The 24075-nt window shown below is 40.2% G+C and overlaps 2 protein-coding genes and 2 pseudogenes across 2 annotated transcripts; 3 read left to right on the top strand and 1 right to left on the bottom strand.

Annotated features, from left to right (window-relative positions):
* Positions 1–746: 746 nt before the first annotated feature.
* On the bottom strand, positions 747–11006 carry LOC121789588 (annotated as a pseudogene).
* Positions 11007–11460: 454 nt separating this feature from the next.
* Positions 11461–12870, top strand: LOC121789583 (rho GDP-dissociation inhibitor 1-like). Its single transcript, XM_042188005.1, has 6 exons — positions 11461–11491; positions 11573–11755; positions 11959–12025; positions 12132–12350; positions 12441–12565; positions 12643–12870. Exons 2-6 carry the CDS (start codon positions 11594–11596, stop codon positions 12718–12720), a joined length of 651 nt encoding a protein of 216 aa, XP_042043939.1. The 5' UTR covers positions 11461–11491; positions 11573–11593; the 3' UTR covers positions 12721–12870.
* Positions 12871–14371: 1501 nt separating this feature from the next.
* LOC121789586 (zinc finger MYM-type protein 1-like) lies at positions 14372–16824 on the top strand. Its single transcript, XM_042188006.1, has 2 exons — positions 14372–14736; positions 14820–16824. Exons 1-2 carry the CDS (start codon positions 14372–14374, stop codon positions 16822–16824), a joined length of 2370 nt encoding a protein of 789 aa, XP_042043940.1.
* Positions 16825–17206: 382 nt separating this feature from the next.
* On the top strand, positions 17207–18895 carry LOC121789584 (annotated as a pseudogene).
* The last annotated feature ends 5180 nt before the right edge of the window (positions 18896–24075 follow it).

Genomic DNA, 24075 nt, shown 5'->3' with positions numbered 1-24075 from the left:
TACATTTGGCACGCATCTACATCGACGTGTCAGAAGACCCCATCCTCAGCAACACCCAAAAGTTAAGGATGCTTTGGAATCGGGTTACTGATCAGTACAACACGACAGGGTGAGAGAAGCACCTCGTCTGTGATTACGACATGCTACAAAAACACTGGTCCCGGGTATAGAAGGACGTGACCCACTTTGCCAGCATCATGGTCACACCCAAAAGATGTGGCCTTACAGCCACAGTATTTATAAAGTTATGCATTTCTTATTAAAAATTACTACCTCCGTCCCACATTAAGTGTCACATTTTACCATTTCGGTCCGTCCCATAATAAGAGTCACATTTCACTTTTACCATAAATGGTACGTAAACCCCCACATTCCACTAACCAATTCTACTCACATTTTTTTATAAAACCAATATATATAAGTAGAACTCATAGTCCACTAATTTATTCCATCCACTTTTTTTTTACATTTCTTAAAATCCGTGCCACACTAAATGCGATACTTAATGTGGGACAATGGTAGTAATTATTATTGTAAATGTATGAGGAGAGCTAAATAGGTTGTAAGAATTGTGGCTTGAAAGTTGAAACAGACAAGGGGAATGATCAAATTGAAACATCAAACAAGCATCCCTCCAAAGTAACCACAACAAAATAATCCCTCCATCTCAAAATATAAAAATCTAAACTCGTATTGTCAGAAGTGTTACATAAATAATATAAACATTAAGAAATGGTTGGAAAAATATTTATAACTATCTACATTAGCACAACACAGAAGCTGCAAGAAGAAGAGCAATAGCACAGAGAGCTGCTTACCGCAAGCGTAGGCTGCCCCCCTTTTGGTGGAACCAGACCTGGCGCAGTCGAACCATCGCCAGCACTTGTGATTGGGAGCCTGGTCGGAGGTAGAGGAGGTCCGACCACACTGTCAGCTGTAAGTACGGGGTTTGGAGCCTCTGCCAGAGGCAAATCTTGCTTTGCCATGATCGCAATAAGATGCCGGGCATCACCGGAGACATGTACAATGGCATGCTTTTATACGCCAAACACCGATTTCCTGTAGACCAACATTTGAGTGGGAAAAATTACTCAAAATAACTATTGGCCAACTTTCTAAAATTTTACTCGCTTGTCCAATTATTCATGACCTATTTCTTTTGGGCACCAACTATTTGGAAGAGTTGAAATATGGTGTAATACTACTTCCGTCATCCCAAGTTACTTGAGTAGTTTCTATTAGAGTGATTTTAAATAATGTTTCCTAGTTGAGAGACAGTAAGCACAATACAGACCTCCACATTTATAAGCATGTATAAGATGACTCACTTTTGTATTTTGCAGCGGTGGCGGGGAAGTCCGTTATGACACCGTTGATTCCGTAATAAGAGACATGCGAGTTAATCTCCACATATGGATCGGAGAAGAAGTCCCATGGGTGAGACACAAACTCATTCCGGAAAAACTGCACGTAGACGGAGAGATTGTAGGCTTGAAGCTTTGGAACGACGATTGTGTCATGAGTGGCAAAGGCATCATCAGTAGGAAAGACAGATTTCTTGGAGACGACCACAGAGCTCGCAAACTTCTTGATCTCTAGAATAGTTGAGTTCAGGATATCACGTACATCCTCATCAACTAGGTAAACGAGCTCGTATTTACTGCTACTCTTAAACTTAGACAGCGCGGCACTGTCACTGGATCTTATCATCACCTTCTTGCCTGTCTGATTATTAAAACCCGCCTTGCTTAGAGTATCTAAAACCACGTCGGTCACACCTAAACCTTGTTTCTCAGCCAAATATGCAGCATTCTGCAAGGCAAGAACAAGAAACATAAACCACCTTATGGAAACACATTACATACATGATGATGGACTAGTTCATCTAGTTGCAAAACGAGGAAAGATTTTATTTGAACCGCCCACTCTTTTTGCGTATATGGACATATGTCATGTATTTGACATAGTGTGACATGAATAATATGACGTAACACACCTCAATGCTGATTATGACGCCACTGACAGATGATGTATTTGCAAATGCCAGAAAATCAGACAACTGCATTAATTTCCCATCATTTTTGGCTTTTGGATTTCGAAACATTGAGAATCTTGAATATGGATTAGAGATAGCAGCTGCAATGATTCAAAAATACGTTAAAGCGAATTCCCTAGATCTTGAACAGTAAATAATCAATATGCAATGGAAATGCTGCTACTCAAGGAAGAAGATGTGAAGGAAATAAAAGGCTTAATCAACTGTTAGGAGAGAGCTGTCATGGTTAAGCGTCAGCTCCACCTTGCGAAAATGTTATGCTATATGCATTCTGTAAGCATCAACTTGAAAGCTCAATGACAATGAGGAAGTGACTTACGTTGCAAGCTCTGAATTTCACTCCATGTAGATTATAGGCAAAAATTCCCTTTTCTATGCTAAGGTCTGGATTATCTGTTGCTCTGCCAATGTAATCTGATTGAGCCACAGTTGTTCTATCCCTGAGGTTGATGGATCCCAAGCAAAAAGGTATTCCATCATTTGTGATTTGAACGGGGCAATCAAGTATATCTACACCATCCGATACAGCTTTCTGATATGCCCTATCAGTACAGCCAGGAAAGTCTCCACTTGCTCCCTCGTTTGAGATAACCAAAACATTTGCTGCATTATGAGATAAAAACAGATTATTTCACTCAAACTTTGAAACATCATACTCGAAACAGGTGAAACTAAAAAGAAAATTTTCCAACTATGTTTGCACATAAATTGTTGCTTACCTTTCACATTGTCATTTTTGCTCATGTGGGCATAGCAATCTGTATCCAAATAGAAGAGTCGTCAGCATGAATATATTTAGCCACATGTCGGGTATGAAATATTGAAATGGGAAAAATAGAATATAAAAGCTTAATGTACATTTTCCTAGGAGTTACTAAAGAGCCTACTTACCTACACTTGCTGATGCAGTAGTCGGAAAGTCAGAGAGCACACCGTCAACAGAAAATTTGGAATTGTCAATGAACGAAAGATACTCGGACACAGGATGCGCCATATGTTTGGTTCGTTGTAGGCTCCACTTCATCAGGAACCAGTAACTGGAACACAAGCTTAGTCGGGCCTCTTCTGAATCTCGATGCAACACTCTTCAAGAATCCGACCTCTGGTGACGAAATATAACTAACAATGGTCTCTTTAGATACAGAAATAATGAAGCTCCGCATACTCTGATTATGCAGGCTAAAGAATGCATCATGCTGCAATATGATAAGAATGACAAAATGGCTCATCAGGAATAACCAAGTAATAATAGCTTCGGAAATTCAACAAGAATGCATTCTTACCGGTACACTTAACCACAATCCAGGTGGTAGTATCTGTGTAACCATGTCTTCAATAGTAAGAATTTGATTTGGAGAACTATCAGAATTGGGAGCCCGGGAATATATCCTTTGTTTCACTGATTCAAATAGAAAACGAGTCAGCAGCCACAGTTTTGAAGGCATAACCAAACTTTAGAATGATCGCACAATGGAATCGGGATATCATATTTTACCAATAAGTGATGCATAGAAAGGGCATATGATGAGAACCAACCAACATCTTTGAAGTCAAAGATTAAGTGGACCCTTTGGTTGCCCCTAAACTTAGGGTCTCCAACTAAGATTGTGTGGTTAAAATATTAAAGTTTCAACATTTTTTTTGGTTTATCCATAAAATTTTTTTTATGGATGACATTGGTAAGTAAGGTATTCAGATGGGCAACTAGAAGGGCAAGATGCAGTTCTAGATGCAAAATCCACATCAAAATCGAAACAGATGGAAAATGTACAGCATTCATTCAGATAAGAGATGATCTAACTCACTATTGACGCGTTCAAGATCCTTAAGGTTTGTTAGAATAATATTCCTTAAAATCAGGAATTGATATGTAATTGATTTAGAGTATATCTTGCCAAGAATAGAAGTGCCTTAATTGTAAATTAGGTTTACCTTGTATAGGATGGAATTAGCCTATAAAGGTGTAACTATGTAAGTACAATTTAGTGAATACAATAGAATGAAATTACCCTATACCGATTTCTACATGGCCTCAGAGCAGGAATAACGATCCTAGGCTCAGAAAATTTTCATCATTGCCAATACCAATTCTCGACTTTCCGACCAGAATCAAGCCCAGAAACCTACCAATACCAATTCCCGACTTTCCGACCAAAAACCAAATCCAGAAACCTGCATCAAAACATGTCAGACATGGAGGAGGAGAAACCCAATCCAGATCAGACAAAGAGTCTACGAAACTGCAAGAGCATCACCGTAGCATTCAAATTGATTGGCAAGAATTACCCCCTATGGTCTCGACTAATGAAAGTCAAGATTGGGGGAAGAGGAGCTTACTCCTACATCAGGAACGAACCACCAGAAGCGGGCAGCAAGGGGTTCGACGAGTGGGAGGAGAACGACCTTGTGGTGTTCTCGTGGATCGTCGACAACATCGAGAACGAAATTGTCGCCGATTTCGCACACCACCTCACGTCGAAGGCTTTGTGGGACAGCCTCGCGGTCACGTTCGAAAACAAGACAGACCGCTACCTCATCTACGACCTAGAAGAAAAGGCAATCAACATCAAACAAGGCAACCTCGACCTAGAAACATACTATCGAAGGATTCATGGGCTATGGATCAATATAGATCGCTGTCAGAAACAACCTATCGACTGCTGTGACAAGGGGATCGATCAATTTCGAACCCATTCAAACTCGAAACGACTAATCAAGTTCTTGACCGGATTGAATCAAGAGTATGACTCGATCCGGCGTGATATCCTCAAGGAAGGCCCAGCCCCATCAGTAGAAGCGGCATATGGGTGGGTGAAGACGGAGGCGGCTCGACGTCGCATCATGCCACCGACGTCGCTCTCACCCACCGGAGAAGCCAACGGTGGAAACACCGATTCATCATTTGGGAGCGAAATTGGCCACGGTCTCGCCGCACAGAGCAACCGCCCGACACACCGCAACAGCCAGCCACCACCGCGCTCCGCAGCCACCAGCCGACCGACGGGAAATCGCCCAGATACTTCGAAATTGTGGTGCTCCCACTGTGGGAAGCAAAAACACACATGGGAGACCTGCTTTAAGCGATTAGGTTACCCAGAATGGTGGGAGGACAGGCAGAAGGCTAGGGCTGCCCAAGCTCAGGCGAAAATGGCTGTCGGGGTGAACAGTGACGGAGCACCGCGACGAATCGAGACCGACAACCATGGGGAAACGACGGGACAAGGATCTGGGAAGCATCAGGCGAGTCCGCCGGCCGGCGGCAACATACGGGGCGCCGGGAATTTCGCAGAGTGGACGGTACCGATTGGCGGCGGCAACCATGGGGAATTTCGCAGTTATAAAAAATCAATTTCATATATGATTTTGGTCGGCCAGCCCTCAAGTTTTCGAAATTTAAAAATAAACCCCACTCTATTCAAATCAGGCCCCCCAATTTTATGGAATTTGAAAACAGGCCCCCAGATACCCAGAATTTATATAACTGCCCAAATTTTGTGCATGTTAATCAATTTGCACCCCTACGAGATATTTCCGCTGCGTTTCATGTTTCTAGTAATACAAGTACAACTGGTTGGATATTTGATTGCGGGGCAACTGACACTATGACACCTTATCGGAGTGATTTTGTTGACTTGCATGATGTTACTAAATCCTATATTAAGACTACGAGTGGGGAATTTATCACCGTTATGGGGGCATGCACTATTGAAATATCACATACTCTCCGGCTCACAAATTGTTTATATGTTCCCACGTTATCCTAGAGATTGATGTCTATTAGTCACGTGACTAAAGAACTAAATTGCACACTTCTAATGCAACCCGACTTTTGCATTTTGCAGGATATTCTGACGAGGAGGATTCTTGGGCGTGGCACTGAGAAGCATGGACTCTACTACGTGGACGAGATAGCTCAAACCGGCAGTGCAATGTTGGCTCATGGATCCACGAAACAGGAAACTTGGCTCTGGCACCGAAGACTAGGACACCCTTCTCCTGGTTACTTTAAATTACTTTATCCGAACCTTTCAATTCCTTCTGATTTTTCTTGTGAAACTTGTGTTTTGGCCAAGAGCCACAGACAGTCATTTAAACCTACAAACACTCGTATGAAATCCATGTTTTCATTAGTGCATTCTGATGTTTGGGGTCCTGCACCAATTGTTGGTGGGAATGGTTTTCGATACTTTGTGATTTTTATTGATGACTGCACTAGAATGACGTGGATATATTTCTTGAAAAACAAATCTGATGTGTTTGATAGATTTAGTTCTTTCTTCAAATTGGTCCGAACACAATTCCAAACCACTATTAAAACCCTTAGGTCAGATAATGGGCGGGAATTTGTTAACAGTGATATGACCCAGTTTTGCAAGGAAAAATGTATAATTCACCAAACCTCTTGTGCTTATACACCTGAACAAAATGGGGTAGCAGAACGGAAAAATAGGACAATCCTAGAAATGACCCGAGCTATGATGACTAAAGTTCCCAAATCCTTTTGGCCAGAAGCAATTGCTACATCTGTCTACCTCATGAACCGTCTTCCTACCAAGATTTTGAACATGAAAACCCCTCTTGATGCACTCTCCAAACAGGCCAAGATAACCGAACACTTGAACCTCCAACCCAAAGTTTTTGGCTGTTCCGTCTACACCCATATCCCTAAACACGAGAGAACCAAATTGTCCCCCTGTGCAACCAAATGTGTCTTTGTAGGGTATGGGGTAAACCAAAAAGGATACAGATGTTTCGATCCCCACACTCGTAAAATTATCACCACTATGAACTGTAACTTCCTTGAAACCGAATTCTTCTATGATACCCACCTTAGTAGTCAGGGGGAGAAGGACCTAGATAATTCCAATACCGAGGACTATCTAAGTTGGGTTGTGCCGTTGCCAAGCTCCTCGATTGGGGGTCCAACAGATCCAGTGACAGTCACTGCCACCGAGCCAGCCTCACCACAAGAGTCATCTCATCCGCCCCCAAGCAATCCCTCTCTGACGGTATCCGAGGTAGTTCCTGAACCTTGTGCTATTGAAAGTCCGGTTATTACTAATCTAGTAGATACAGATCTCCAAGAAGAAGATAACACTGTGGATGGAGACACGGGGAGATATGTACTCCCTCACAGAAGTACAAGGGGAATTCCACCAAATAGATACTCCCATGAGAAGATAGGGAAGAAGAGTCGGTACGGAGTGGCAAACTTTGTTCAGGGCAACCTGACTAAAATGGCTCGAGCTTTTGAAGCTGCACTGTACGAAGAAGAGGAAATACCACAGTCAGCAGAAGAAGCAATGAAGCATAAAAAATGGAGGGAAGCAATGCTTGTTGAAATGAAGGCATTGATGAAAAACAGTACGTGGGTTAAGGAGAAACTTCCCGAGGGAGCTAGAACCGTCGGATGCAGATGGGTGTTCACAATTAAGCGAAAGCCAAATGGAACTGTCGAGAGATATAAGGCACGACTTGTAGCGAATGGATACACCCAGACCTATGGTGTGGATTATGCTGAAACATTCTCACCAGTCGCCAAAATTAATACCGTGAGAGTACTATTCTCCATCGCAGCCAACAAGGACTGGCCTCTTCACCAGTTTGATGTGACAAATGCTTTTCTACACGGGGAGTTGTCGAAACCGGTATACATGGAGCCACCGCCAGGGTGCACAGAAGAGTTTTCTGATGGGGAAGTCTGTCAGCTCAAGAAGACATTATATGGACTAAAACAGTCACCACGAGCTTGGTTTGGGAGATTCACAGAAGTAATGAAGAAGTATGAGTACAGACAGAGTAACTCAGATCATACTCTGTTTCTCAAGAAAAGGAATGGAAAGATCACGTGCTTAATCATATATGTAGACGACATGATCATTACTAGAGATGACGAGGAGGAAATAGTCGAACTAAGGAAGAATTTGTTTCATGAGTTCGAGATGAAAGACCTTGGTCTTCTTAAATACTTCTTAGGAATAGAGGTACTAAGGTCGAAAAAGGGAATCTTTATAAGTCAGAGAAAGTATATACTAGATTTGCTCGCAGAAATAGGAATGATCGACTGCAAGCCAGCAGATACTCCAATGGTGCAAAATCACGGATTACAGATAAGGGAGGGAGCTAACTTGGCCGACAGGGGGGATATCAGAGGTTAGTTGGGAAGCTCATTTATTTATCTCATACTCGACCAGATATTGCGTATGCAGTTGGAGTAGTAAGCCAGTTTATGCACGCACCACATGAGGAACATTGTGAAGCAGTTTTGAGAATTGTTCGGTATCTGAAGGGAACAACGGAGCATGGACTTCTGTTCGGAAAACACGGACATCTGGAGATACATGGTTTCACTGATGCAGATTGGGCAGGAAACCCGAATGATCGGAAGTCAACTGCAGGATATTTTACCTTTGTAGGAGGTAACCTTGTTACATGGAGAAGCAAGAAACAGAAGGTGGTAGCGCTCTCAAGTGCAGAGGCGGAATTCAGAGGAATCAAGAGTGGATTAACTGAGATTCTATGGTTGCGGAGACTCATGACAGAATTGGATCTTCGCTCGGTCCACCCTTGCAAATTGTTCTGTGATAATAAGGCAGCTATAAGTATCTCCGAGAACCCGGTTCAACACGATAGGACGAAACATGTGGAGGTATATCGGCACTTCATAAAGGAGAATCTTGAAGCAAAAGTTGTGGAGATGCCGTATGTGAAATCCAAAGATCAACTGGCCGACATCTTGACAAAGGCGGTGGACTCAAAGTCTTTTCGAGAAGTACTATACAAGCTAAGTATCGGAAACTCCGTTACTTAGCTTGAGGGGGAGTGTTAGAATAATATTCCCTAAAATCAGGAATTGATATGTAATCGATTTAGAGTATATCTTGCCAAGAATAGAAGTGTCTTAATTGTAAATTATGTTTACCTTGTATAGGATGGAATTAGCCTATAAAGGTGTAACTATGTAATACAATTTAATGAATACAATAGAATGAAATTACCCTATACCGATTTCTACAAGGTTGAAATCAACAGAGAACCATCCTGGAGTGGAGACACCGTTGAGAACATAGGTGTTACGTCGCTTTGGATACACAAGATCAATGTCGGAAGCATTTTCGAGCCTGACATCTGGAAAGCAAATCCCAATTCCATCCTTTGTGAGTTGAAGATCACACCACAGAACCAAATCTTGCAACCCAGTCTGCACTGCCACAAAATATGCATTCAAACTAGAGTCCGGAAATATTCCGGATATGTAGGAGTACGTAGTAGAATAATTTATTTCCTTACTAAAATTAAGAAAAAAAGTGTGTAATATACTTATTAAATAAAAATAATAATAAAATAAAAAATAATAATAAAGATAATAAGTAAGATAGGAAAAAATAGAGATAATAAAATAAGAAATGAAAAAATAGAGATTATAAAGTAAGATGAGAAAAATAAGAGTAGGAAAATTACTAAAAAAATTGAAGTGACTTTACTACTATGGAACACCCAAAATAAAAAAAAATACTCTACTACTATGGAACAGATAAAGTCATTTAATATAATTTTCTTAAATTTTGTATACAACAAATACATTTATTATAGAGATTTTAAAAAGTGGAGTACCACTATTTTTTCGACTCAACCTCATGGATTATTCATAACCTTCAAATAATGATACTTTAATTATTTTTTTCCTTGATCTCTTATTTGACCAATTTAATAATAATAATTAAAATAAATATTATCAACTATCAAAATTATTAATAATAAATATATTTATTTAATGAAAATTTGTTACTCCTTATGCTCCATTTTTAATATACCTCAAAATCTAGATATAGATGTTAATACTATATTGATTGTGAATTTATTTAAAAGTAAAAATGAGTAAGATCCATATTTCTATCTTTTGTTAAAAACTTTCAAAGGGACCTAATTAAGAAGATATTATATCGAAATACCTTCTTATAAAAACTTTCACAGATTAAACATTTTCAAAGGGACCTAAATAAGATAAGATAATGAGTTTATTGAAATAAGAAAGATGAAGTATTTTATTTAGGTCCCTTTAAAATTATTTTAAGTTGTAAAAGTTTTTAGTATCATATGCTATCTATACTCCGTATAATTTGGCTCACTTATTTTATTTAGACTAGGAGTAATTGATACTATCATTTCTCTTATCTTGGGCAATACACATCTGACATCTCCCATTTATTTTCTCTCTTCTTTCTTTGAGTAGTATTTTTCTTATTATGATTTTCGGGGTTTATAATACTACATCACTTCTTTAAAAATTATAAACTTTCATAGCACAGATTTTAAAACATAATTAATAAACTAAGAGAGTGATAGAAAGAAAAAGCAATTGGAATAGTAGGAAATGAGTACTACACCTCATTAGAATTTTTTTTTCCTAAATTTGAAAATTCATAATTTTAAGTGATAAATTAACAATGAAAATGTTTATATTTTCAAAGGACGAAATAAAGTACAATTATGCCGATTTATTTCTCTGACTTTCGGGGTTGCTTCAGGTACTAGCTCTTCATACAATGTGATCACAAAAATTTGTTAATACTTCCATCAGTATTTTATTATTGTAAAAATTCTCTTTAATGAACTCTATCTTATTCTTAATATGGAGTTATTTGCAGAAATCTTTCAAATAACAGCTTGAGAGGAAATATTCCTGAATTTCTTGGGTTATCGTCGAACCTCCAAATAGTGTGTGTTTCAAAAGGAAATTATGAAACAAACATGTTGATAGTTTAAGTATAGTAAAAGATTCTAAAACACTAATGAAGCGAGTGAAGAAACAAACAAAGCCTATATAGTTTAACTGAACATGTTCTCTCAAATGAAAACAAGTTTTGACGATGAAACTTGGATATGCATGCATGTAAGTAAAAGAGGGATTAAATGATTTAGAAAGTAGGGAAACTTGAATATACCTCATGAACTTAAACTAGAAAATTGTGATGAATATACCAGTATAATTTAGAAAAAAGCAAGGAAACTATATATCATATACTAAAGGAACATTAATTAGCATATGCCTCAAATAGGTGAAAGTAAAAAATCAATAAACAATTAAAGTGACTTAGAAACTAGTACTATATATGTTCTCATCATTAATTTTGCACATTATAAAGGTGTAAAACTATAATACTAGTTTTACATTTGCATGCATCACGATAACTAATATTCTAATAAAGGAAAGTAAACGATCCCATTAATTTATTGTCCATCCAATTCGCAACATTTGATGAATCGAACTTACTTAATTTTGGTGTTTGAACATAAATCGGATCACCACCAGTTTACAACACACTTTTCCTATTCTCTTTACACTCATAATTAGGCCATCAATTTAATTTCCATATCCTTTCCTTTTTTTCTAGAATTTTGATGCCATACTCAGTTTATTAGGACTAGATTCTTGTACGGACGATCGTACTCTTTGTTTATTAGTTTGATTTTCAAGGTTCATTTATTTTTGACAGTTTGATTTATTTGGTGTAGGATTGTGGAGGTGGGAAAAAAATGGGATCTGATTCAGATAGAGATCCCGACATAGAATCCGATTCGGAAGGGAATGTGAGCCGGCATCACAGTCAATCTTCATGCCCTACCGAAGATGATGAAGACTTGAGCTTGCATTTAGGCCCAAAAGTTAGCCTCAAGGAACATCTCGAGAAAGACAAGGTTGGTCTTCTAATATTACATTCATCGATCATATATTTTCAGCAGATTACAATTTTCCATAAAAAAAACATTGTTCTAGATGTATAAACTTAGGATTCGATCGAACCAAACATTAGATGTAGATCTTTGTGATCGAATAATTGGAAATGGTTCTCAGTTCTCATTTGTACCATTTCGAATATATTGCATCGACTAATGAATAGGATGATGAGAGCTTAAGGAGGTGGAAGGAGCAATTGATTGGAAGTGTTGATGCTAATGCTGTTGAAGGTAATTTCATCCAAATAAACACATAGGAGTTATTTACGTTAATTAAGGCAACTTAATTTTATTGTAGCATGACACGCATTTTACAACTATGATCATCTTTACGCAGAGAATCAAGAACCGGACGTAAAAATCTTGAGCCTAGCGATAGTTTCGCCAGGAAGGCCGGATGTTTTGCTTCCAATCACGGAAGGCGAAAACCCTAAAGGGTTGTGGTTTACTCTCAAGGAAGGAAGCCATTACCATCTCAAATTCAATATCAAAGTCAGCAACGACATCGTTTGCGGCCTCAAGTATACCAACACTGTTTGGAAGACTGGAGTCAAAGGTAAATATATTAATGATCACAAGATATACTACTACTCCATAATCTCATTTGTTTCATCTAAGTTAATTTATAATTAATACCGTGAGACAGTTGATAGCTCCAAAGAAATGCTGGGAACGTTTAGCCCTCAAGCAGACCCTTATACACAAGAAATGCCCGAAGAGACTACTCCTGCTGGCATTTTTGCTAGAGGACAATACACTGCAAGATCTAAGGTATTCAATCCATTTTGCTAATGTAGAAAATTTATACTATGTGATATAATGTATTCTTGTTTTGGAATTTTTTTCAGTTTGTTGATGATGACAATAAGTGCTACTTGGACATCAACTACACTTTTGACATCCAGAAAGACTGGTCCAAACATTGACCAATCCAGCATATTATTACTCATCAAATTTGTCTTCAAACTATTTATTTATCTTAATTTGTTTACCTTTTACTATTAAGAATTGCACACAAGTGTGTGTGTGTGTGAGAAAGTGTTCCTGGTTAGTTATACATACATGGTTGAACATTTACAAAAGACATACTATATGCTTATATGATCTGAAGAATTTTTGTAGTTTGATATATCTAGTTTGAACTTAGATTTGGAGTTATCTAAGTATCCTTGAATTTTGGTTTATATACACTTTTTTGTTTTAAAAACCAGAATGGACTGGCCTGTTTGACCGATTCATCATGAATCAGTACGTTGTTCAGTCCGATTCACGTATAAAAACCGTTGTTATAGCGGGTAATTTCAAATAGGGTAAATCGACCAGTTCGACAACGAAGCATCGACAATTAAACCAGTTTACTTGCATTGGCACGAAGTGCAATCGTGCAGCGAAAGAAGAATGCCTAACCGACAACGTTGCGTTGCACAAAATAGAGAATGGTGGACACTGGCATGCGAGCAAACCGGTTCAATCCGTCAGGTGTGAACCAGTCGATATTCCCGATTTGAAATGACCCGATATAGCAATTGTTTTTATAGGTGATCAAACTGGACAATTTATTAATAGCGATCAATCAGTCCAATCTAATTTTTAAAATATAAAAAAATTTACTACTTTAGCACATACTCACAAAACAATAAAAATCAAATCACGGAGGATCAAATTGTCGGCCACATTGTGTGTTTTCTCTATTCTTAACTGACCCTAAAATGCCCATCATTGACTTGAATAAAAATTCACGAGGTCCTTGTAGTTAAGAAAAATAATCTCAAATTATATTCACTAGATTATCAAGCGTCTTTAAGAAACATATGCATAAATAATACTCCCTTGTTTATGATTCGTTGCTACCTCCACTGGCGGAGGGAGCTGGGACAAAGGGGGTACGAGTGTACCCCCAAAAAAAAAAATTTTTTAGTAGTATTATATTAATAATATAGGTATACTGTCCCCTATTGCTATTGGGCTACTCCTGTACAAATAAAATTTATAAGTGGGCCTTTAAAGATTTATATGCCCAAAAAACTTCCCAAATTGGGCCTTCAAATTTTCCACTTTCAATTCATTGTACCGTCCCTGCCTGCCTCAGTCTGCCACCGCCACTGGTTGATCATCAGCCATCAGGTTAGTTGTTTTCCTCAAATTAACGCTCGAATTTTTGTGTAATGTAGTTATCGAATTGATTTCGTTTTCTGGTGTTGTTTGAGTTATTGTGGCTGCCCTGCCTCAGTAAATATCACATGCTCTGCTCCTCGATCATTTAAATACCAAAACCTTATAATAAATGAAAATTATTATTCTTTTATTTTAACAAGATGCTCCTCATATCATTACCAGAACACAACTTGAACAGCCTCTGAGTTCTTGAGAAAGTAAAATTTATTCGTTTTGTGTGGAAATTTATTCCAAGATTGGTTTGGAACTGGGGTTTCCTTGATTACTCATCCAATGTAAGATTTTTGTTGCTAATTACTGTTATATTACCTTTCTTGAACATTTTAGTAATTATTGTAATGAAATCGTGTGCAGGAAATAAAATAAAAAGTGATGAGAAAACAATCCGATCTTCGACAATTTATGTCCAAAAGGAGAAAAACTCATGATAGTTCAAGCTCTCCGGCTTCAAGCTCTCTACCTTCAAGCTCTCCGGCTTCAAGCACTCCACCTTCAAGCTCTCCACCTTCAAGCTCTCCGGCTTCAAATTCAATTGGTATTGTATCTCCTTCAGATGCTAGTGTGCCATTACATGAGGAAGAATTGATTTATGATATCGAAAAACTTCATCATGATCCTATTAGAAGAACCGATATAATGAAATATCCTCCAAATGAGCGAGATACAATTAGGAGGGCGTATATTCTTAGAAAACCTTGTCAGCCAAGAACTTTTTCTTTTCCTCAAAAAGAAGTTGGAGGTTCGCGTCGTCGGTTTATGGTTTCATGGTTTGATAAATGGGATTGGCTTGAATATAGTATGGATGAAGATGCTGCATTTTGTTTTGTATGCTACTTGTTCAAGAATGAAGTTGGACATGCGGGGGTGATGCATTTGTGAATAAAGGATTTAAGTCGTGGAATAAGCCGGACCGATTTATAAAACATATTGGTGGAGTTAGAAGTGCTCATAATATTGCTTATGAGAAATATGTGAACTTGAGGGATGGCAAAAAGAAATCGATTTTGGTTTCTTTAGATAATGTTAGTGATGTGATTAACAACGAATATAATGTTCGCTTGAAGGCTTCAATTTCTTGTTTACGTTACCTATTGGGACAAGGCATGGCATTTCGTGGTCACAGGGAAGGTGAAGATTCCCTTAATAGGGGAAATTTTCTTGAACTTTTAAAATGGTTGAAGGCACATAATGAAGTTATTTCAAAAGTGACTTTGGAAAATGCCCCTGGAAATTGTCAATTGACATCTCCAACTATTCAAAAAGACATCATCAATTGTTGTGCTAAAGAAACAATGAAGAGAATTGTGGATGATCTTGGTGATGACTACTTTGCTATATTAGCTGATGAATCTAGTGATGTGTCCCAAAAGGAACAACTGGCTCTTTGTTTGCGCTATGTTGAAAAGAAAAGGGGAAAGGTAGTTGAACGATTCATTGGTCTTGTGCATGTTGGTGATACTACATCTTTGTCTCTTAGAAGTGCAATTATGACTTTACTTGTTGAACATTCATTAAGCCCATCCAAGATTCGAGGGCAAGGATATGATGGGGCTAGTAACATGAAGGGTGAGATACATGGACTCAAGACTTTGATCATGAAAGATACTCCAAGCGCTTACTACGTACATTGCTTTGCCCACCAGCTTCAACTAACATTGGTAGCCATTTCAAAAAAGAACGATGATTGTAGTTGGCTTTTTGAAACTGTTGGTATTTTGTTGAATGTAATTGGAGTTTCTTGTAAGAGAAATGAATTGCTTCGCGAAGTTCAAGCACAAAAAGTTGCTCAAGCCTTGGAAATTGGTGAACTTGAATCGGGATCGGGGTTGAATCAAGAACTTAGTTTGAAGAGGCCTGGAGACACTCGTTGGAGTTCTCACTACAAGACTCTTTTGAATATCATGGACTTATTTTCTACAATTTTTGAAGTTCTTACGATGATTGGAAAGAAAGATTCCGTTTTCGATGATAAGGGAAAAGCTCAAGGCATTTTGTACTTACTAGAGTCATTTGATTTCGTGTTTATGGCACAACTAATGACTACTATATTTGGGTACACTAACAATTTGTGTCTTGCTTTGCAAAGAAGAGATCAAGACATCATTAATGCTATGAGGCTTGTCACTTTAACCAAGGATCAACTACAGAAAATGAGGGAGGATGGATGGGAGATTCACTTGAACAAGGTAATCTCAATTTGCAATAAACATGGCATTGTTGTTCCAGATATGAAAGCTCACTATAGCCCTCATGGAAGATCAAAACGTTTTGTTCAACAAGTTTCATATCTTCATCATTTTCGTGTTGATGTGTTTATCAAAGTGATTGACTTCTTACTTCAAGAACTTGATAATCAATTCGATGAAGTTAATATGGAGTTGCTCAGATGTATGGCTTGCTTCAATCCTAAAGATGGCTTCTCTTCTTTTGACAAGGAAAAGGTACTCAAACTTGCCACTTTTTATCCTTCCGATTTTTCAAACATTGATTTGATGGACCTTGAGTGCCAACTTGATATATTCATTGGAGATATGAGAAGTGATGAAGACTTTCAGAATTTGCGAGATATTAGTTCTCTTTTGATGAAGCTTGTTGAAACAAAAAGAGATGTGGTTTATTCGCGTGTGGTTTTGCTTATCAAGTTGATTTTGATTCTTCCGGTTGCCACTGCAAGTGTAGAGAGGGTGTTTTCTGGAATGACATTTGTGAAGAATAAGTTGAGAAATAGAATGGGTGATCAACCTTTGAACGATTGTTTGGTCACTTTCATTGAGAAAGATGTGTTTCTACAAGTATCCGATGATGATATAGTGAATCGTTTTGAAGAAATGAAGACTCGTCGAAAAATAAATTAGATATAATGTAGTTTATTTTTTGAAATGTATGACTCTAAAATTTGTATATTTCAAAATATATTGCTTTTAGTATTAGTTTTTATTTTGGTATGTTATATAATGATTTATCATATGACTCGCACCCCCGAATATAAATTCCTGGATCCGCCACTGGCTACCTCTATGAAAATACCTGAAAACCTGATTGAATTAGCCCCATACAAGTAATTAAATCCAAAAGAATAAATCATGTCATATTTGACTTTTTAATTTATAGTGGTAGGTCCCGAATTAGCCCCATACAAGTAATTAAATCCAAAAGAATAAATCATGTCATATTTGACTTTTTAATTTATAGTGGTAGGTCCCATTTTAACACGAGATCCCCTTATAATTTTAAAGGAAGCAAAATTCAAAGAAACCACCACCTCCCATCGTTGACCATGGATCCCGAGATCCAAAACTTCATCGCTGTATGGCTCACCGCCGCCGCATCCCTAATTTACTGCCACCAAATCGCCGCCCGCGTCCCGTCCGGCGCGGCCAGGCTCCTCTCCCTCCTCCCAATAATGTACCTCTTCACCACCCTCCCCCTCCGCCTCTCCTCCTTCCACCTCGGCGGCCCCACCATCTTCTACCTCGTTTGGCTCGGCAACTCCAAGCTCCTCCTCTTCTCCTTCGATCAGCCCCCTCTCTCCGCCACGCCGCCGTTATCTCTCCCCAACTTCCTCTCCACCGCCCTCCTCCCCATCAAACACACCTCACCATCTCCGTCCATCGCCAAATCCGCATCCAAAACAAAACCCCCAAAATCGCAATTTTCGCCATCAAATGCGGGCTTCTCGCATTCATCGTCAGCCTGTACAGTTACAGAGAGTTTATGAATCCGTATCTGATCTACGTGCTCTACTGCTGCCACGTGTACCTCGGCGTGGAGCTGATCCTCGCGTCCACCGCGGCGCCGGTGGCCGCGCTGGGGCTGCAGCTGGAGCCGCAGTTCGACGAGCCGTACCTCGCCACGTCGCTGGGGGATTTCTGGGGCGGCGGTGGAACCTCGTCGCCGGAGGGATGCTGCGCGCCACCGTGTACGTCCCCGTGCGGCGCGCGCTCGGGGCGGGAGGCGGGAGGCGGCGGTGGTGGCGACGTTCGCGGCGTCGGGGCTGATGCACGAGCTCATATATTACTACCTGTCGCGTGATAAGCCCACGTGGGAGGTGACGTGGTTCTTTGTGTTGCACGGGTTTCTTGTGGCCGTGGAGGTCGGGATGAAGAGGGCGCTCGGGGGGCGGTGGAGGCTGCCGGCGGCGGTGGCGAGGCCGCTGACGGTGGGGATTGTGGCGGTGACGGGTGCGTGGCTGTTTTTCCCTCAGGTGATAAGGAGTGGATTGGATCTCAAGGCCATTGATGAATACTACGTTGTTCTGCGTTTTCTTCGTAAATCTTTTAATTCAATATGACTCCAATACCATGTACCAGTTGTATTTTTCACACTCTACTTTATTTTTTTCATTTTTCATTTTTAATTTGTTCATCAAAATCAGCTTTATTTTTGTTTATTAAGTTAAAATTTTTATTTTCCATTATATATTTTTATCTTTTTCGTTTTATAAAATTTATGTTAAAACTTCTATTATCAACTACTAAAGTCTAAAACTAGTGTTTGTGGAGAAAATAATGCTAAATATACAAATGAGATTTTCTTTTTCCATAATTTTCTTATGAATAATGCATCGACTGCATTTCAGCACGCTTGTTGATGATGTGTTTTTTTAATTCAAAGAGACAAGACCTTTTCTTTTCAATTACTAAGAACTAGCTCTATGTTAGTAGTATTTGACATGGATATTGACGTATAAATAAAAAAAATACTTCTTACATCTCATTTTAATTAAGGGGAGTGTTAGAAGATATTGAAAGATATCGGAGAATATCACGGGAAATCAATAGAATATACGGGAGTATATTTAGCCTAAAATAGAGGAAGCAATCAATGTAAATTAGGTTTTCCTTTTTTGTAAATATTGTGTAGTCTATATAATATGTAATCCCTATCATCTAATTACATTGAATAAGAATGATATCGATTACCCAACCTTTCGTCTAATATGGCCTCAGAGCAGATCGATCCTTGGCTCAGAAACCATTCATCATAGCCAAAATATACCTTTCCCGACCTGTTTCCAGCCAAAAACCAACCGAGAAACCATAATCCTGCATCAAAATGTCAGAGGCAGAAGACACAAAACCGACCGAACAGATTACAAGCCTAAGGAATAGCAAAGGCATTACTGTTGCATTCAAATTGAATGGAAGAAATTACCCCCTTTGGTCACGATTGATCAAGGTGAAAATTGGAGGCCGAGGAGCCTACTCATACATCCGGAAGGAGCCGCCGAACCCAGGGAGTAAAGGGTTCAACGAATGGGAGGAGAACGACTTGGTAGTGTTCTCGTGGATCGTTGACAATATCGAAGACGATATCATCCCCGATTTCGCACACCACCAAACATCCAAAGCGTTGTGGGACAGCCTTGCGGTGACATTCGAGAACAAAGCAGATCGATATCTCATCTACAACCTGGAAGAACAAGCAATATACATCAAACAAGGCAACATGGACCTGGAGACATACTACCAGAAAATCCACGGACTATGGATTAACATCGATCGATGCCAGAAATAGCCGATCAGTTGCTGCGATAAAGGAATCGACCAATTCCGAGTGCATTCAACCGAGAAACGGTTAATCAAGTTCCTAATGGGACTGAATCAGGAGTACGACTCCATTAGGCGAGAGATCCTGAAGGAAGACCCTACCCCATCAGTCGAGGCTGCCTACGGCATGGTGAAGAAGGAGGCGGCTCGATTAAACATCATGCCACCGGCGTCCTCTCCACCAACCGGAGGAGCGCCTGGATTGGCCGATTCATCATTTGGGGGGGAGATCGGACAAGGGATCGCCGCCCAGAGTCAGCGTCCCACGAACCGGAACGGGCCTCCACCGCCGCGCACCGTCGCTCCCAACCGCCCCCAACCGACCGGACACCTCGAAATTATGGTGTTCACACTGTGGAAAGCAGAAACACACATGGGAGACATGCTTCAAGCGATTGGGATATCCAGAGTGGTGGGAGGAACGGCAAAAGGCGAGAGCGACGACGGCCCAGGCGAAAATGGCCGTCGGAATAGGCGGTGAAGGAATCCCACGAAAAAGAGAAGGTGAAAACACTGGACAGGGTGCCGGAGTCCGATTGGAGGGTCAATCAGCCGGCGGCAACGTTCGAGGCGCCGGGAATTTTGCGGAACAGACGGAATCGAGGAGCGGCGCCGAGGGTGGAGGTAAAGGGTTTGGATTAAAACCAAACCCTAACTCCTGTTTTGCTAAATATCAGTTTGTCTCCCCTGAAAAACAAAAATATCAGAAAAGACCCCGCCTTATTTCATGTTGGCCCCCAGACTATGATAAATTCGAAATTAAGTCCAGAACTTCCCTAATTTCCGAAAACACCCCAAATTTTGTGTCTAAAAATCAGTTTGCCCCCTTAATTTCCGCTGCATTCCATGTTCACCATGTATCTGATAGAAAATCGAAGGGTTGGATTTTTTACTGTGGAGCAACTGATACCATGACACCCGAAAAAGATAATTTTGTTAGCTTTAGTGAAGTGACAAAAACCTACATAAGAACAGCTAATGGGGAATTGATTACTGTTGTCGGGGCGGGCACAATTCAGATATCCCCCACTCTAAGACTCACGAACTGCTTATATGTTCCTACATTGTCCCAACGGCTGATGTCTATTAGTCATGTGACTAAGGAATTAAATTGTACTCTTCTGATGCATCCCGACTTTTATATTTTACAGGATATTCAGACGAGGAGGATACTTGGGCGTGGCACTGAGAAAGATGGGATCTATTATGTGGACGAGATAGCTCAACATGGCAGTGCGATGCTGGCTCACGGGTCCACAAAACAGGAAACTTGGCTCTGGCACCGAAGACTAGGACACCCCTCTCCGAGTTACTTTAAATTACTTTATCCGAACCTTTCTATTCCATCTGATTTTGCTTGTGAGACTTGTGCTTTGGCCAAGAGCCACAGACAATCATTTAAACCAACAAACACTCGTATGAAATCTATATTTTCTTTGGTGCATTCTGATGTGTGGGGGCCGGCACCGGTCATTGGGGGGAATGGTTTTCGTTATTTTGTGCTTTTTATTGATGATTGCACTAGAATGACGTGCATCTATTTCTTGAAACATAAATCTGAAGTATTTGATAGATTTACCGCTTTCTTTAAACTTGTCCAAACACAATTTCATACCACTATCAAAACCCTTAGGTCAGATAATGGGAGGGAATTTGTAAACGGCACCATGAACCAATTTTGCAGAGATAACGGTATAATCCACCAAACTTCCTGTGCATATACACCAGAACAAAATGGGGTAGCGGAGAGGAAAAATAGAACCATTCTAGAAATGACCCGGGCCCTCATGATTGAATCTAAGGTCCCCAAACTTTTTTGGCCAGAAGCAGTCGCCGCCTCAGTCTACCTCATTAACCGCCTACCCACTAAAATCCTTCACATGAAAACCCCCCTTGACATGTTATCCAAACAAGCCAACATTCCCGAACACTTGAACCTCCAACCCAGAATCTTTGGCTGTACTGTCTACACCCATATTCCTAGACATGAGCGAACCAAACTTTCACCATGTGCAACTAAATGTGTGTTCGTAGGATACGGGATGAACTAGAAGGGTTATCGTTGCTTTGACCCTCTTACCAAGAAAATCACCACGACCATGAACTGCAATTTTTTGGAAATCGAGTTTTTCTACCATACCCACCTTAGTAGTCAGGGGGAGAGTGATCCAGGTAATACAACAGACTACCTAAGTTGGATTGTGCCAGTTCCAAGCTCCTCGATTGAGGATCTAACAGAACCAGAGATAGTCACTGCCGCCAAGCACGTCTCACCACAAGAGTCATCTCATCCAAGCCCAGGCAATCCCTCTCCGATGATATCCGAGGTAACTTCTGAACCCAGCTTTGTCGAGAATACGGTTACCACTGATCATGTTGATACAGAACCTGCAAACGAGGACAACACAGTTGATGGTGACACGGGGCAGTATGTGATTCCCAATAGGACTACGAGGGGAGTCCCTCCCAAACGATACTCTCCCGAGAAAATTGGGAAGAAAAGTCGCTATGGAGTAGCGAATTTTGTACAAGGGAATCTGACTAAAATGGCGCGCGCATTTGAGGCGGCACTATATGAAGAGGAGGAAATCCCACAGTCAGCAGAAGAGGCAATGAAACATAAGAAGTGGAAGGAAGCAATGCTTACCGAAATGAAGGCACTGATGAAGAACAACACATGGGAAAAAGGGAGATTACCAGAAGGTGCAAGGACTGTTGGATGCAGATGGGTATTCACAATCAAGAGAAGACCAGATGGCACAGTTGAACGATATAAAGCACGGCTAGTGGCAAAGGGGTACACCCAGACATATGGGGTTGACTACGCAGAGACCTTCTCACCAGTGGCGAAGATCAACACGGTGAGAGTATTATTTTCAGTCACGGCAAACAAAGATTGGCCACTACACCAGTTCGATGTGACGAACGCCTTTTTGCATGGGGAACTGCCGAAACCTATTTACATGGAACCCCCACCTGGGTTCGCTAGTGAGTTTGGTACAAGGGAGGTATGCAAGCTTAAGAAGACACTGTATTGGCTGAAGCAGTCTCCGAGAGCGTGGTTTGGAAGATTTATTGAGGTGATGAAGAAGTATGATTATACCCAGAGTAATTCCGACCACACTCTTTTTATTAAGAAGAGGAACGGGAAGATCACGTGCCTAATTATCTATGTAGACGATATGATCATTACAGGAGATGACGAAGATGAGATAGCTGAATTGAGGAAGAATCTTTTCCAGGAGTTTGAGATGAAGGATCTAGGTCTTCTTAAATATTTCTTGGGAATAGAGGTACTCAGGTCGAAGAAGGGAATCTTCATAAATCAGAGGAAGTATATACTGGACTTATTGGCAGAGATTGGGATGATTGATTGTAAGCCGACAGACACTCCTATGGTTCAAAACCATGGATTGCAGATGAAGGAATGTGCGAAGCAGACAGACAGGGGGAGATACCAACGATTGGTTGGAAAACTGATCTACCTTTCTCATACCAGACCAGATATCGCCTACTCAGTCGGGGTGGTAAGCCAATTTATGCATGCGCCGCAGGAAGAGCACTGGGAGGCAGTCATAAGGATTGTTCGATACTTGAAAGGAACCGCAGAACACGGGCTTATGTTCGAGAAATATGGACACATGGAGATACACGGTTTTACTGATGCAGACTGGGCAAGTAACCCAAACGACCGAAAGTCAACTGCTGGGTACTTTACTTTTGTAGGAGGAAACCTTGTGTCGTGGATAAGCAAGTAACAAAAGGTGGTAGTCATTTCAAGTGCCGAGGCAGAATTCAGAGGAATTAAAAGTGGATTGACAGAGATATTATGGCTAAGGAGAGTGATGACAGAACTAGGCCTACGGCCAACCCATCCGTGCAGACTCTTTTGTGACAATAAGGCGGCCATTAGTATCTCAGAGAATCCAGTCCAACATGACAGAACCAAGCATGTGGAGGTAGACCGACACTTTATAAAGGAGAACCTTGAGGCAAAAGTGGTGGAAATGCCTTATGTCAAGTCCGAAGATCAACTGGCTGATATATTGACGAAGGCAGTGAACTCAAAGTCATTCCAGGATGTATTGTGCAAGCTAAGTATCGGCAACCCCGTTACATAGCTTGAGGGGGAGTGTTAGAAGATATTGAAAGATATCGGAGAATGTCAAGAGAAATCAAGAGAAGATACGGGAGTATATTTAGCCTAAAATAGAGGAAGCAATCAATGTAAATTAGGTTTTCCTTTTTTGTAAATATTGTGTAGTCTATATAATATGTAATCCCTATCATCTAATTACATTGAATAAGAATGATATCGATTACCCAACCTTTCGTCTAATATATACATAATAGAATAATTGTAACATTGGACCAAGCCCAATAGAATTATTTCCTATTAATCTAATCTAGCCCATTAATCTTTCAATCTCCTACTTGGACTAGCATTAGATATAATACACAGCTCTAACATTGTGCCCTTGAGCGGATCAAAATACACATATAGTGTGACCCTTTAGGCCCTTATTATCGACGACGATCTAATCGAAGTCTGCACAA

Source organism: Salvia splendens, unplaced genomic scaffold (genome assembly GCF_004379255.2).
Source record: "Salvia splendens isolate huo1 unplaced genomic scaffold, SspV2 ctg284, whole genome shotgun sequence".
Lineage (NCBI taxonomy): Eukaryota > Viridiplantae > Streptophyta > Magnoliopsida > Lamiales > Lamiaceae > Salvia > Salvia splendens.
The sequence above is the reverse complement of the archived record's forward strand: the minus strand, read 5'-3'. Positions and strand labels throughout refer to the sequence as shown.

Excerpts from the sequence above, each read along its gene's own strand:
- LOC121789583 (XM_042188005.1), top strand. The coding sequence starts at position 11,594 with ATGGGATCTGATTCAGATAGAGATCCCGACATAGAATCCGATTCGGAA. Across the intron at positions 12,026-12,131 it reads TGATGCTAATGCTGTTGAAG|AGAATCAAGAACCGGACGTA; the intron begins GTAATTTCATCC and ends ATCTTTACGCAG. Across the intron at positions 12,566-12,642 it reads AATACACTGCAAGATCTAAG|TTTGTTGATGATGACAATAA; the intron begins GTATTCAATCCA and ends AATTTTTTTCAG.
- LOC121789586 (XM_042188006.1), top strand. The coding sequence starts at position 14,372 with ATGTCCAAAAGGAGAAAAACTCATGATAGTTCAAGCTCTCCGGCTTCA. Across the intron at positions 14,737-14,819 it reads CGTCGGTTTATGGTTTCATG|TTGGACATGCGGGGGTGATG; the intron begins GTTTGATAAATG and ends TCAAGAATGAAG.